Consider the following 13,757-nt stretch of genomic DNA (forward strand, 5'->3'; position numbering starts at 1 on the left):
CCGCTGAGAAGCGTAATACCCTACTCCTGCTTTGGTGGATTGTCTCTCGTGGAGGTTGGTGGATGAACTAGTACAGTCTTCGAGGGCCTCTAGAGGCTGGGTGGCCCTTGTGCGGTGTGGGTGTGTGAATGAGATGTATCCGATCAGGGGGGGGTCCTCCTCTACGAAGTAACCTATCCTCTCTATATAGCGGTGGCTCGGGTCCTCTTTCTGTATCGCAAGGGTGGGAAGGTATCCCTCAATGGACAATTTTGAAGGGGAACAGGGGAACGTGCTCCCCCTGTCCAAAGGTGATCTTCGCTTGCAAAGTGGCTGCCAGCGCTGTAGGGACAGGTCCAGGGATGACGTTCGTCCTGCTGGCGGGCGGCGATGACCTCGTTGCACTAGAATGGAAACCTTTGGAAGATGCCTTGGGAACCTGCATACGTCCTTCCCTCCTTTGCACGAAAGGGAAAACTGCACCGTCCTGCAATCTTTTGCTCGCATGTCCCTTCCCCGCGTCATCCTTGACTCCTGAGGCTGGGTCTTGCCTCGGAATCTCCACCACTCCAGAGGGGTCCTGAGGAGGTCCCCTGCGGGTCTTGATGCTGCTCCTCCTCGCGAGGCTTGGCCCCTCGCGAGGACCTTGCCTTGAGTGGTGCCATGTCCGATTGCCCTTGCTTGCTAAAATGGGCCAGCCCAGGGCCGCAGGCAAGTAGGACCCCACTCCCAGAACGCCGACAGTGACAAATCCCAGTCTTGATCCATGCTAACTCAACACACACATTCAGAGATACCTGTAGAGTACCTTTATAGTCACCCAGTTACATTGCGACGTTTGATACACACAAGGTATTCTTCCGGTGTGAGTGAGTTACATGATCTCATGGTCTTAGGAACATATACTTGACATGCAGAAAACAATAGCAATAAACTGACACGATCACATGCTACGTTCATAGTTTGGGTCTTGTCCATCACATCATTCTCCTAATGATGTGATCCTGTTATCAAGTAACAACTCTTGTCTATAGTCAGGAAACCTTGACCATCTTTGATCAACGATCTAATCCATTAGAGGCTTACTAGGGACAGTGTCTTGTCTATGTATCCACACATATATTTGAGTTTCCAATCAATACAATTCTAGCATGGATAATAAACGATTATCTTGAAAAAAGGAAATATAATAAGAACTATTTTATTATTGCCTCTAGGGCATATTTCCAACACAACTATGGAAGCAGAACTAGTAGCTTTAGACAGACCTACTGTTGAGGCAGAATGGCTGCGCGAACTCTTGATGGACTTGCAAGTGGTTGAAAACCCCGTACCAGCTATTCTTATGAATTGTGAAAACCAAACGGTTATCACTAAAGTGATAATATGGACTTGCGTGTGGTTGAAAAACCCGTACCGACTATTCTTATGAATTGTGACAACCTAACGGTTATCGCTAAAGTGAATAATTCTAAGGATAACACAAAGTCATCAAGATACGTGAAGAGACGTTTGAAATCTGTCAGGAAGTTGAGAAACTACGGAATAATAAATGTTACGTATATTCAAAGAGATAAAACCTGGCAGATCCTTTTACAAAGGGACTATCATGAAATGTGATAGATAATGCTTCGAGGGAGATGGGTATGAGACCCATAGATGTTACACCATAGTAGTAACCCAACATTTGCAATTGGAGATCCCGTGAATTAGGACGTTGGAAGAACAAGCTATTGATTAACAGAGGAGAGTAATAAGTGACCGTCTCTAATTGAAGATGCAAAACTCTCACATTTGTAAGGCTTAAGTGTTGTAGGGCAGGTTGGCAACATGTCTTAATGTGATTCTATTGGCTATTATAGCAAAGATGTTGTCCTACAAAGCAATCTTGAAAGAATGCACCAATATGAGCTCCAATTGTAAAATGTCGTAATCTAGGAGATTAGGGTAATCTCTAGTAAGATCACGAAGAGACCAGGGAGTACGACGTATATGCTCCAAACCGCGCGGTAGCCTACTCGCAGCTAGGTACTGGTTAAGACTTTGAGTGAAACTTGTTCACACAAAACTAGCAATTCAAGGCATAGTCCATTGTCAAGTTGTGGATTGATGTAGCTTAAAGTTTTAGGCAGAAATTCAACTTAACAGTCTTCGCTGAAACACTCGTATATTAAACAAGTGGAGAGAAAAGACAAATCTCTAAATGGGTATTTGAGATCTCGTGGGGGGTTGTTAGAATTAATGGGCTTGGCCCATCTACAAAATTCTGAAATCTCAAATGAGCCCATGAGTAAAATGGCAAGTGGTGGTGTAGTGGTGCTAAAGTTTAGTCTCATACCACTAGTTAAGGAAGACTTGGACCTCTTTATATAGTAAGTTCTCCCCACCGCTCTAAGTGTGTGTTGAGAAGAGAAAGGAGAAGACCACACGTGCTCGGTTGATCTCGTGTTAAGGAAGAGTATTTGATATTGTGTTTATTTTCATTAGGTTGTAATAATATTTTTTTGATGTGGAACTATTTGCTATGTTTGCTTTAAACTATTTGTTGATCTCGAACGAACGAGATGCGTTCAAAATGCGCCCGTGCGTTGGACGTACAACCGACACATCCACAAACTCAAGCAAATACGATCTTATTGCCATTTCAAACGAATGAAAAACGGATGAAACGTATGTTTGAGGTCGTTTGTTATAGTTGGCCTAAGCGTTACTATTGTGCCACCTATCCTTTTGCCATGGAGTGCACGGTCAAATAAAGAGGTAATAGCACCATAGATCCTTGAACTTGTAGTTGATGTGATGATTTGGTCCTAGAAGTTGCAAAGTGACCCTATCTAGTCCGAAAACTTGCAACTCCTGTGCAAATTTAGTCCACAGCCAATCAGAATGTGCCAACTAGACAGGGTGGGTCAGCTTTGGTTGTTTTGCACACAACCCCTTGCATTTGACACTAATTAATGTTTCTCTTGCTTCCTGAACGGGGAAATGTATGGCCGGCGGAACCTTTTGTACTGGTGACTCTGATGTCATTAGTAAGATCCAATTGGTATGCTCTCTTTTGTGGCTGATCAGTTTAGTCAAGATGGGAAGATAAAGAAGACATAAGGTCCTGATTTATTTATTTTCAAGAATCACGGTATACACAACCCTCATATTTGATAGGTTAATTCACAGAAACAACACCCAGGAGCTACGGGTATCATGGAAAGTTGAAAATTCGTCACTCATGCTACATATAAATTACTCCCTCCGTCTTAAAATAATTATCTTAACTTTGTACTATCTCTAGTACAAAGTTATACTAAGCTTAAGACACTTATTTGGAACGGAGAGAGTACATGGTAATTTACTCGTACAGCCATCTCAGCCCAGGTGGAAAGGAAACTGAAGTGGACGAAGTGAAATATACACATTGCTGCAGCTTGCTACTTTACTCTGATTTCTTTTCCTCTCCCCTCCATGGGGTTAGCGTGTTCGCAACCGCATGATACACCAGTCTGGCCGGTGCAACTTGTTACTCGTACTGAATAGTACGCTTACATGGGCTGGAAGCCCTTCAGCCGTTGATGTGGCTCACCATCCACAGTGGAAGCGCCGTCCGGAGTGGGATCTGAGGCTGCACTGCCACATCCTCTGCCCTCACGCCTATCGCCGCTGGGTGTTTGCTGCACAACCAAAGCGAACACATGCATATTTAATATTTTGTTACTGAAATGTGTCCAGGACAGGACTGTATATTCACACCAAAAATTGACTGAAAGGGACACCAATTCAAAAGATGGTTCCATGAACTCCGAATAGGAATAGACTTGCGATGTACATGTACATCATCACCTGGTATCTGCGGCAGGGGGAGCATCCCTCAACATGAAGGAAGAAGAAGAAGAGCTGGTTTGAGGCTGAGTTTGATCTTGCTGCGCCGCCTGGGCCTTCTGCTTCTCCACAAGCTGTGGGAAGGGACAAGGATATCTGTCAATAAAATTTGCTTTACGAAACAATTTAGAACGGTTGGACCAGAAGTTGACAACGGGCTTACTTCCTTCTGGAGAACTTTATTCTCCTCCTGCAGTGACCTCTCCTGCAGCAAGAATGATGTAATGAGGTTTCGTGCAAGTAGACAGAGTACTTGCATACATGTTATAATGTCACAAGCAAGCTAAGGTTTCATGAGAAGTTGACCAGTTCAAATATCGATTCAGGTATACAAGGTTGACAGTTTACCTTCTTCTGAAGCTCAGAAATGGATTCGTGCATAAGTTGGTTCTGCAAGTACAAAAAAGGAAAAAAAGATATAGTCATTTTTTAACAATAAAGAGCATATGACTAAAATGCATTTACATATTGTGAACATCTCAGTCTACAATCTCATTTCAGATATACTTCGCTGAACTTCTCTGCAAGTGTTTTTCTTGTTTTTTTTATATAAATTGTGCTGCTGTATCAATTCATTTAAATCACTACCTTCCTGGATCTGATATCTTTCAGTGAGCTTTCCAGCTGCTGCTCCAGTTGCTGCAACTCCTTGAGATTCAAAGATTCAAGATCCTCTCCCATGAGATGCCTGCAGGTGCAGGAGGTAGAATTCAGTCCCATTTATCTTCACAGAGCATACAGCATACTTGAAATCAACCAAAATCGTTACAAATTACTTTTGACATTTCTGTATTGTCTCAACCTTCGCCTTCAGTTTCCTATATTCGTGACACCAGTTTCCCTGCACAAGCAGATAACAATCACATTACTAACTTTGAGTAGATCAGGAAGGAACAATCGTAGAAATGCTATAAATAGGCTGAGTTAATTCGGAAATGAACAAAAGAGACTTTAACAACATTGACCACCAGGGGCATTAATCAGGAAGGATTGTTCTGTGTAGCGAACTTGAATTTTCGTAATTTAAAAATAAATTATGTCACTGCAACAAGTGTTACTAGCATAAGTAAAAATTACATTCTTCATATTAAAATGCTGCAGTGGAGGTAAATATTTAAAATAAATTTGAAATATCATTTTGGTTAGCAATTACATGTTTCAATAGTCTTCGTCAAACGTACATCCTGAATCTGTTTGTCAGCAATCAGATAGAACTGGTTGGATCTCTCAGTTGGAACTATAACTTTTCTGAATGCGTTGTTTCATATCGGCAGATGCAAATGAGATTCAAATATGGTATACACTGGTCAAATAGTTTGCAAAACATTTCAATGTGACCATAATGTAATGATAGGTAACATATAACAAAGCTAGAAAAGCACATCAAATTAAGGTTCTGGTGTTGTTCAAGTTTTCTTGGAAAGAATATGGAGGGTCTGTCTTAATAACCGGAGCTTAATTAATTCAGGTGCTTTTTGAAACTGTCTGCAGCTATATTAATTAGTGTCAAATGCAAGGGGCTGTGTGCAAAACAACCGGAGCTGACCCACCCTGTCCAGTTGGCACGTTTTGATTGGCTGTGGACTAAATTTACAGGAGTTGCAAGTTTTGGGACTAGATAGGATCATTTTACAACTTCGGATCAAATTATCACATCCACTATAAGTTGAAGGATCTGTGGTGCTATTACCTCTCAAATAAATGCTCAGCGACACCTCGAATCTGTGGTATCATCTCATCCAAGAGTCCTTTCAGCTCGCCGGTCCCAACGCATAGACGTCAGATTCCTCCTGCCGGCCCTGCCGATGATAATACGCGCAGCCGCGAAACGGAAGACGGGGTCGTCACTGTATGCCGCAGACGAAAGCTTGGCCACGAGACAAGGATGGCGGAGCACTCAGGCACCACACATTGCCCGGGGACAAGCAGGCCATGCCAAGGCAGCGGCGACCTGCAATCGCGGGCAGGCAGGCCATGAAAGGACGGCACCCCGCATCCCACCCGGCTCTCCGCAGCGCCGAAAGGGCCGCGAGACGGGGCGCCGTGGCCGCGGCGTGATCGACTGATCGCATTGGCGGGGGCGGCGATCAAGATATTTTCGTGATTCACTGCAGGTTAGACTTGAGGAGAGAAAGGGCCGATGGTTTGCGAGTCGTAGTAGTCATCATACACGTCTCGTCACCTGGCTGTCAGTGTGCCCTTTCCCGTGCTATCTTTTCCTCCCTCGTCGACTAGGTTCACGCCTTTTGTCGAACTCAATCCTACTTTAGCTGTGCACGCTACGTTAATTTACCTCAATAAGAAAAATAGCCAAATGATTCTCTAGTCTATGCTGTTTTTTCAGGTAGCGGTAGCTGAAGAGAAACGCAGAAAAAATCCACACCAAATCTCTTGCTGAAGAGAAAAGCGAGTTGTCGACAAAACGGTATCAGAAGTTATGGACGCACTAGGGGATTTTTAAACTAGGGTATTGCAATAATTGTGTGTGCTTTAGCAAGATTGTGATTCAATATGAGAAACAATGATTTATTGGGGCCCCGCAAAAAAAAGATCTATTGGAGATTTTGAGAACGACAAAGCCTCCCCCTCCCCTGTCACACACCGGCAAAATGGATAAAAATGACCTCAAGACGAAAGGAATTCACAAAATAAACTGTGAGCGAAACATTATTACTCATCTAACCGTTTTGAATAGCGTCTGATATCAAGGGAACGAGCGTGACAATAGTACCACGCGTACGAATGATGAAGCGGAGCCTAACTATGACGTAAGTATAACACTCGGATGTACGAGTTCAGGCCCCTCTCGGAAGAGGTAAAAAACCTACATCTCGAGCCGAGACACTAGTGTTTGCTTATGGGAGGTGTGAATACACACGATGTTGAACCCTTGTACAGGAGCTCCGGGGCGGCTTATATAGAGTTCGCGGACCCGTGGCGTCCCATTACAAGGGCATTTAAGGCTACTAACTACGGAAATTACTAGTAACAACATGTCTAACTACAACATTACACGTAACGCCGGTCTGCACTGCGCTTTATGTAAGATGTTAAGTCAATCGGCCGCTACAGCTCTCACGTTGTCCATGCCTCCTCTATGTCCGAGTGCTGGCGCGTGTCCTTGTGGGGTCCGAGTGACCTTGTGGAGTCCGAGTGACCTTGTGGGGTCCGAGTGAAACCTGAGTTGCATCGGTAGTCCTCGAACTTTAATAACCGTGTGGGGCCCCAGGTGGGCCCTGGATGACTGGTCCATGACCGTACCCCTGGTAGGTAACCCCATCAGTAGCCCCCAAATCGGTTGACGTTTAATTGGTCAAGTGAAAAACACCTTGTGGTGTCTCCGGCGCTTCGGAGCTGTCCGCAAAGTAGTTTGGGGCTCTTCCACTCGGTTTCAAAATGAAACCGCAATGGATTATTGATTGAAGTCCATTATTCACCATCAACTGTATGCCGGCTTATGTCCCAATCAAGTATGGAGACTCTCAACCTGCCTCCTTGAGTCGACTTAAGACTAGAGGGCTACATGGACATGGCTCGGTAGACTCAACTAGGATGAATAATTCAAGAACACCGGGTCATTACAGAAAAATTAAGCCAGCCTCGGGGGCTGATGCCTCATTGACGAGAAGATTTAAAGATCGCCTAAGAAGACAAGTCTCCATGATGCGACCGCCCAGACATGGCTGCCCGACCTTATTGGCGGATGATTCAGAAGTCGCCAAAGAGGATGGCGCTACCAGTATCAAAGAGGGTGAGCCACCATATTGCGCTCGCCCAAACATGGGTGCTGGTAAGCCAAAGAGGACCAACAGTTGCCATGAGCAAGGTTCAAACATAGGCACCCAATTATGTTCTTCAGAATTAAGCCGCCTTACTTGGGGTTACTAGCTTCCCAAGTTGTTTTGCAGTAAGAGCGTAAGCTTCTGCAATCATATGCTCGACTTTTCCCTTATCATAGGTCATTTGGGGGCTTCCGACTCACTGAGTTTAGCCTGAATACCCTCTTGGCTAGCGAAAAATTACCACATTACAATGGTTATACTAGAGTGTATGTTTGGCGACTCACCCTTCACGCCCCCGAGAACTCTTGGCGAGTCAATCCAATCTTGGACCCTGAACTCCCAACATTAAAACGAGTGGAGCTGGTGGGAGTCGGCATATGGAAAATAGACAAACCATGGGTTCACTGAACCTGCTTCACTGAAGCTTGACTCGCGCCTGATCAGCCGGTCTAAACAACTCAGGTTGTTGCAAAAGCCTCTTTAGGGTAGCACTAGAGCCTTGCAAGCTCGTCCTACCCTGTCGTGACTCACTGAGCCGGCCGCCGTGACTCATTGAGCCGGCTTAACCTTTTTTGCGTACCACTAGAGCCTTGAGAGCTCGTCCTACCCGCCGTGACTCACTGAGCCGGCTGCCATGACTCACTGAGTCGGCTTATTTAAAACAACTTGATGCCATACTATGTTGTTGCCAGCATTATTCTATCATATACATGCATCATATTGCATTGCATCATGCATCATACATACATATCATGTCGGTCTTCAAACCGGGTCAAAGCATAAATTCTTGCAGGTGCAAATAAATGTTTGAATAGCCAATTTGGCTGGATTTTCATCATGGTTTATCATAACCAATGTTAAATGATTGGGGTTTTTAAGCCAGCTCAGAAGAATTGACTATTGTCGAAGAGCCACCCTATCACATATAATGCTGAGTCATCTAATTGACCCGCCCTTGGATTTCTTCAACTTGTGCTTTGTAGTAATCTACAACACTTATGGATTTCTCAAACATATGGATTTCTCAAGGATATATTTGCCGGGTTACATTGCAAAACACGGTCAAGGATTTCTTTTATCACAAAGGCATCATCAGCTCACAGAGTGGATATGATTTTATTCTACAATGGAAGGAATAGTCCCGAGTCGCTGCAGGCATCCAACCCGGCACTTGGGGGCTACATTATTCAAATCAAGATTACATCAAAGTGTGAAAGTCCCATGACGCTTCAAGCATGCACCATGACACTTGGGGGCTAATGCAATCCGCTTTTCGAATCATCACATCATCAACAGACCTGGCTACCTCAAGGAGATAAGCCGACCCTGGAGGGCTACAAGTCGCTTTTTATTCAAGAATGGATTCAAGGAAGAACCGCTTCATCATTTTTATAATGACCCGGTCCTTGGGGGCTACACATTGCTGCTCAAGGTTACATCATCAGATTTACAAAGTCCGTGCTCATTATTGCATAATGACCCGGCCCTTGGGGGCTACATCATATGATGTTTTATTTTCAAAGGAGAAGAACGTGGAAGTTCTGAGTCGCCGCAAGCAATCAATCCGGCACTTGGGGGCTACACTATTCAGATCAAAATTTCTAAAGTCCCAGGTTGCTGCAGGAAAGACAACCCGACACTTGGGGGCTACAACACTCAGTTGTTTCACAGATCGTGAGGTCCAAATTGAAGACCCGGCCCATCACACACTGATGAGGCGACCCTTGGGGGCTACACCAGCTGAAGCTTTATAAGTATAAGATGATTACAAGTCCCAAGCTGCTGCATCCAAGACAAACCGGCACTTGGGGGCTACATGGTCACAGATATTATTGCAAATATCCAAGTCATCATGAGCTGCAAAACTTGGAGCTTGGGGGCTACACGTAATATGGATATATCAACAAACTGAAGAGCACTTTCAAGATGTTAATTATGAGCAAGACCGGCTCAACATATTTTTATCTAGTTGAAGCATTGAAAGACCGGTTCAGCATTACATGGATTTCTTTATCCCCAATAATTTTATCAAGTCAATTGGAGTTCAGTTGTTTGATGAGGCGTTACCAACAATCATAACCCGCCATTATCAATCATAACCCGCCGAAGCAAAGAGAAGCCGGTTCAACATTGTGAGGAATTTTATTTACCAAATTTACATCAAGCCAAAGCATTGGAGGCCGACTCAATGGAATATATATTTTATTGCAAAGGACACGTACCTATGAGATGACTGAAAACGGCTCAAAGAAATGCGGATTTTTCAAGGAGCCACTTCGGTAAATCAAGCCGGTCCCTTAACACATAGGAACTCTCTTGACCACGTTCATGCATATCCGAGTGAACTAAATCCTTCAGAGGGACAGCGTGTTAGGATGACCTAATCATGTCACTTTTGGCAAGTGGATGTGGAACCATTCAGATCGAAATGATGCGGAATTCCTGCGGATTTTGAATCATCGGCGATGCTCGCACGCACACGGAAGTGGTGGTGTCGCGGTTAGCGGAGAAAATGGCGCGACGCCTCGATTACTATGCCAGAATTTCCGCCACGTGCAACAAAACCGTTGTTCATGGTATTTTGCAGGTCGCCCTCTCATTGCTGATTGACACGTTTAGATTTTCTTGTCTTGGTTATAAATGCAGCGCGAGGAGAGAGAGAGAGAGAGGAGTCTCAGATCTGCATCTTGTCCCCTCGCTCTCTCCGCCATTCCGCCCAAGTGCCCCGTTGCTTTGCCCTTTGCCACCACTAGCTCCGGCCAAGCTCCGTCGTGCAAGATGATGAGGAGCTCAACTGCGAAGGTCGTGCAGGACAAGAAGAGTTCATGCGGCTCCTCCTCGAGAGCCAGAGCATCGACGGGGCAGATCCAAGGCGACTCGATGCCATATCACGTCACCAGGAATCGTGTGCTGGAGCTGGAGAGCAAGGGGCTTGTGGTCGCCGGGAGCTAGTGACTGTCAAAGGAGGGTGAGTTCAAGCCCTCACCGTGGGGGTGCTCTTGGTGACCCACATCGAGCAAGGTTTCTACTTGCCCCACATCCTTTTTCCATGCTTTTCTTGATTTATATGGAGCTCAACTCCACCACCTCCCCCAACGTTATTTCCTACTTGGCCGCTTTCATTTCTTTGTGCAAAAAGTTCCTTGGCTATCATCCCCACTCGGGGTTGTTCAAGCACCTCTTCACCTACCGAGTGATGACTGTGAAGAAGTCCTTTTGGGCAGGGAGAAGATGAATGTAGTCCAACTCTACGGGGGTTTAGGTATCCAGCTTAAGGGGAAGGGCAGTTTTCCGCAAATGTCCTTCTCGGACTCGGTGAAGGGCTGGCAAGACTCCTTGTTTTATTGCCAGGACGTCCCAGTCGGCAATGTTAAGTCGGGCCTCCTTCCGTACTCGGCGGAGCAAGAGAAGTCGGTGCCTTCCTTGACCATGTCCAAGGAGAAGAGGACAGAGGTGGATATCTTGGTAATTGCTTTGGTTGCGCTGGTGCGGACGGGCGTCAGCGGGATGGATCTGCTGGAGGTCTTCTTCCAGCGGAGGATTCAGTCCCTCTAGGCCAGGGTCCATCCCATGTGGATGTATGAGGGGCCGAGTGACTCTACGTGAACTCACCCGGAGGAGCACGAGGCGGAGACGCTGGAGGCAAAGCTCATCGCCATCACCCCAATGCGCGACGACCCTAGAAGGATAGGTTGGTCCCCCTTTCTCTTTGGAGAATCCGCCGATTGAGGTAATTCCGAATTTGTTTCACCCGAGTGATGTTATTGTTGTTATTTATCTGCTTTCTGACTTGAACTTGTTCTTTTCACTCAGTAGAGTTTCACAACGATGATCAACCTGGTGTCGACCGTCGACCGCGAGCCGCTCAACGTGGCGAGTGGCACCAAGCGCCAAGATGGCTCAGGAGGCGAGGACGATGGTGATGACGATGACGAGGAGTCCTACAAAGGCAACGACCATTCGGAGGATGGGGACGAAGTGGAATACTCCCCGGCCGATGATGTCCCGATAGAGACCCACTCCAAGGCGCACCAAGACCCGAGGGGTCGTGGTGGAAGCTCCAAGTCCCTAAGTGCAGCCAAGCCGAGCGGGTCAGCCATTCTGACCCGCAACTCAAAGTGAGGGGCGGAGTGAGCTTGCGGCGTCGCCGTAATTGGCCTCCAAGTATTCCTAGACGACGACTGTCAAGCCTCGGATGGCCATTTTGCTACGGATCAAAGTGAGCGTGCGTGTGGCCTCAACGTAAGTCCTTTCGTCGTGTGGCATTTTCACCGTGACTAGCATTTTTGAATGTTGGCCGAGTGATATAATTTCCCAAATGATTCGTTACAGAGCTAATACCTCAACCGCTTCACTCGAATCCAAGGCCCCAGGGAAGGGCCAGACCGAGGCTGTCGCGACTTTGAAAGGTAACATATGAACATGTTTGTATTTAATTCGAAAGTCTTGTTTTCTTCTGCCACCAACGTCTGAGTGATGTTCAATGTTTGCAGGGCCGCGTGAGGTCATTGAGCTTTACCAGGATGACAAGGTCAACCTGCCAAACCCTTCCATCGACAAGGATGTCGAGATGTAGGATGTTCCCCCACCCGAGCGACCATGACTTCTCCTATCAAGGCTTCGACTCGAGTGCAAGGCACCACACCAAATGACAGAGCTTCAATCGAACACGGCTCGTCTGTTCCTCCATCAACCCTCCAGCGGCTAGCATATTCACGCCGTACCACATACCTAAGGACTAGGTGGGCACGAGCAAGGAGGCGATGATGATGGGGTTACCTACCAGGGGTAGGTCCATGGACGAGCCATCCGGGGTGTCACGCCCAAGATGCGACCCTATCCTCAATTTGGCACGAAGGCCTCTTCAGGGATAGAAGCGCATCTCGTCGTGTTGCAAGAATGGATATCGTTACAAGTACATGTACTGAAAAGAAGAGAGATATATATAAAGAATTGGCTTACACTCGCCACATGCTACATCAGAGTCACAACAGTACAATACATAATCATCAAGAGTAAGAGCAGGGTCCGACTACGGACGAAAACAAACGAGAAAAATAAGAACGACGTCCATCCTTGCTATCCCAGGCTGCCGGCCTGGAACCCATCCTAGATCGATGAAGAAGAAGAAGAAGAAGCAACTCCAAATGAACAATCAACGCACTCGCGTCAAGTAACCTTTATGTGTACCTGCAACTGGTGTTGTAGTAATCTGTGAGTCACAGGGGACTCAGCAATCTCATTTCCAAAGGTATCAAGACTAGCAAAGCTTAATGAGTGAGGCATGGTTAAGTGGTGAGGTTGCAGCAGAGGCTAAGCATATATTTGGTGGCTAAACTTACGAGTACAAGAAATAAGAGGGGGATGATTTACGCATAACGGACGTGAACTACTGAAGATCAAATGAATGATCCTGAACACCTACCTACGTCAGACATAACCCCACCGTGTCCTCGATCGGAGAAGGAACTCGCGAAAGAGACAGTCACGGTTACGCACACAGTTGGCATATTTTAATTAAGTTAACTTCAAGTTATCTAGAACCAGTGTTAAACAAAGTTTCCACGTTGCCACATAACCGCGGGCACGACTTTCCGAAAAGATTTAACCCTGCAGGGGTGCTCCAACTAGTCCATCACAAATTACCACAAGCCGCATAGAAATCCTCGATCACGACACTCGCGATCTCATCGGATCCCTTAGTGGAAAACCTCAACTCTGAGATTACCCAAAGCATCACCGGAATCCCGATGCACAAGATATCTCGTCAAAGGTAAAACTAATCCAGCAAGGCCGCCCGACGTGTCGACGATCCCGATAGGAGCCGCGTACCTCATTCTCAGGACACGTCAGATGAGCGATGGTTACCACGCCAGACGCTGAGTTGCCCCGGGTAGCGTTAGTAAGCTGCTCTATTTTGGACCAGCACCATCAGCACTGGCCCTCCCTGTAATATGTAGAATTACTCCTCGGGTAGCGCTAACTCCCTATGCATTTCAGTATTATCAAATTATTATGTTGGGCAAATGTAGAACCAATGTTGGGCCTTGCCAGACCAGCTTTAATCTAAAACGAATTATCAAGGGGGTCCCCATAGCAACCCCTATCGTGTTAGGAGCGCTC

The 13,757-nt window shown here is 46.2% G+C and overlaps 1 protein-coding gene across 1 annotated transcript; it reads right to left on the bottom strand.

The window, feature by feature from the left end:
• Positions 1-3,072: 3,072 nt before the first annotated feature.
• LOC123410460 (MADS-box transcription factor 14-like) lies at positions 3,073-4,733 on the bottom strand. The gene is made up of 6 exons (XM_045103410.1): positions 4,629-4,733; positions 4,441-4,540; positions 4,201-4,242; positions 4,016-4,057; positions 3,814-3,926; positions 3,073-3,644 (listed from the first exon to the last, which is right to left on the bottom strand). The coding sequence occupies exons 2-6, from the start codon at positions 4,531-4,533 to the stop codon at positions 3,536-3,538; spliced, it is 399 nt and encodes a 132-aa protein (XP_044959345.1). The 5' UTR covers positions 4,534-4,540; positions 4,629-4,733; the 3' UTR covers positions 3,073-3,535.
• Positions 4,734-13,757: the final 9,024 nt, after the last annotated feature.

The sequence above is a fragment of the Hordeum vulgare genome, chromosome 1H (genome assembly GCF_904849725.1).
Source record: "Hordeum vulgare subsp. vulgare chromosome 1H, MorexV3_pseudomolecules_assembly, whole genome shotgun sequence".
Classification (NCBI taxonomy): domain Eukaryota; kingdom Viridiplantae; phylum Streptophyta; class Magnoliopsida; order Poales; family Poaceae; genus Hordeum; species Hordeum vulgare.

Coding starts and splice junctions, on each gene's coding strand:
- LOC123410460 (XM_045103410.1), bottom strand. CDS start 4,533: ATGGGAGAGGATCTTGAATCTTTGAATCTCAAGGAGTTGCAGCAACTG. Junction 4,058..4,200: donor TTTCTGAGCTTCAGAAGAAG/GTAAACTGTCAA, acceptor TTCTTGCTGCAG/GAGAGGTCACTGCAGGAGGA. Junction 3,645..3,813: donor CCCCCTGCCGCAGATACCAG/GTGATGATGTAC, acceptor TTGGTTGTGCAG/CAAACACCCAGCGGCGATAG.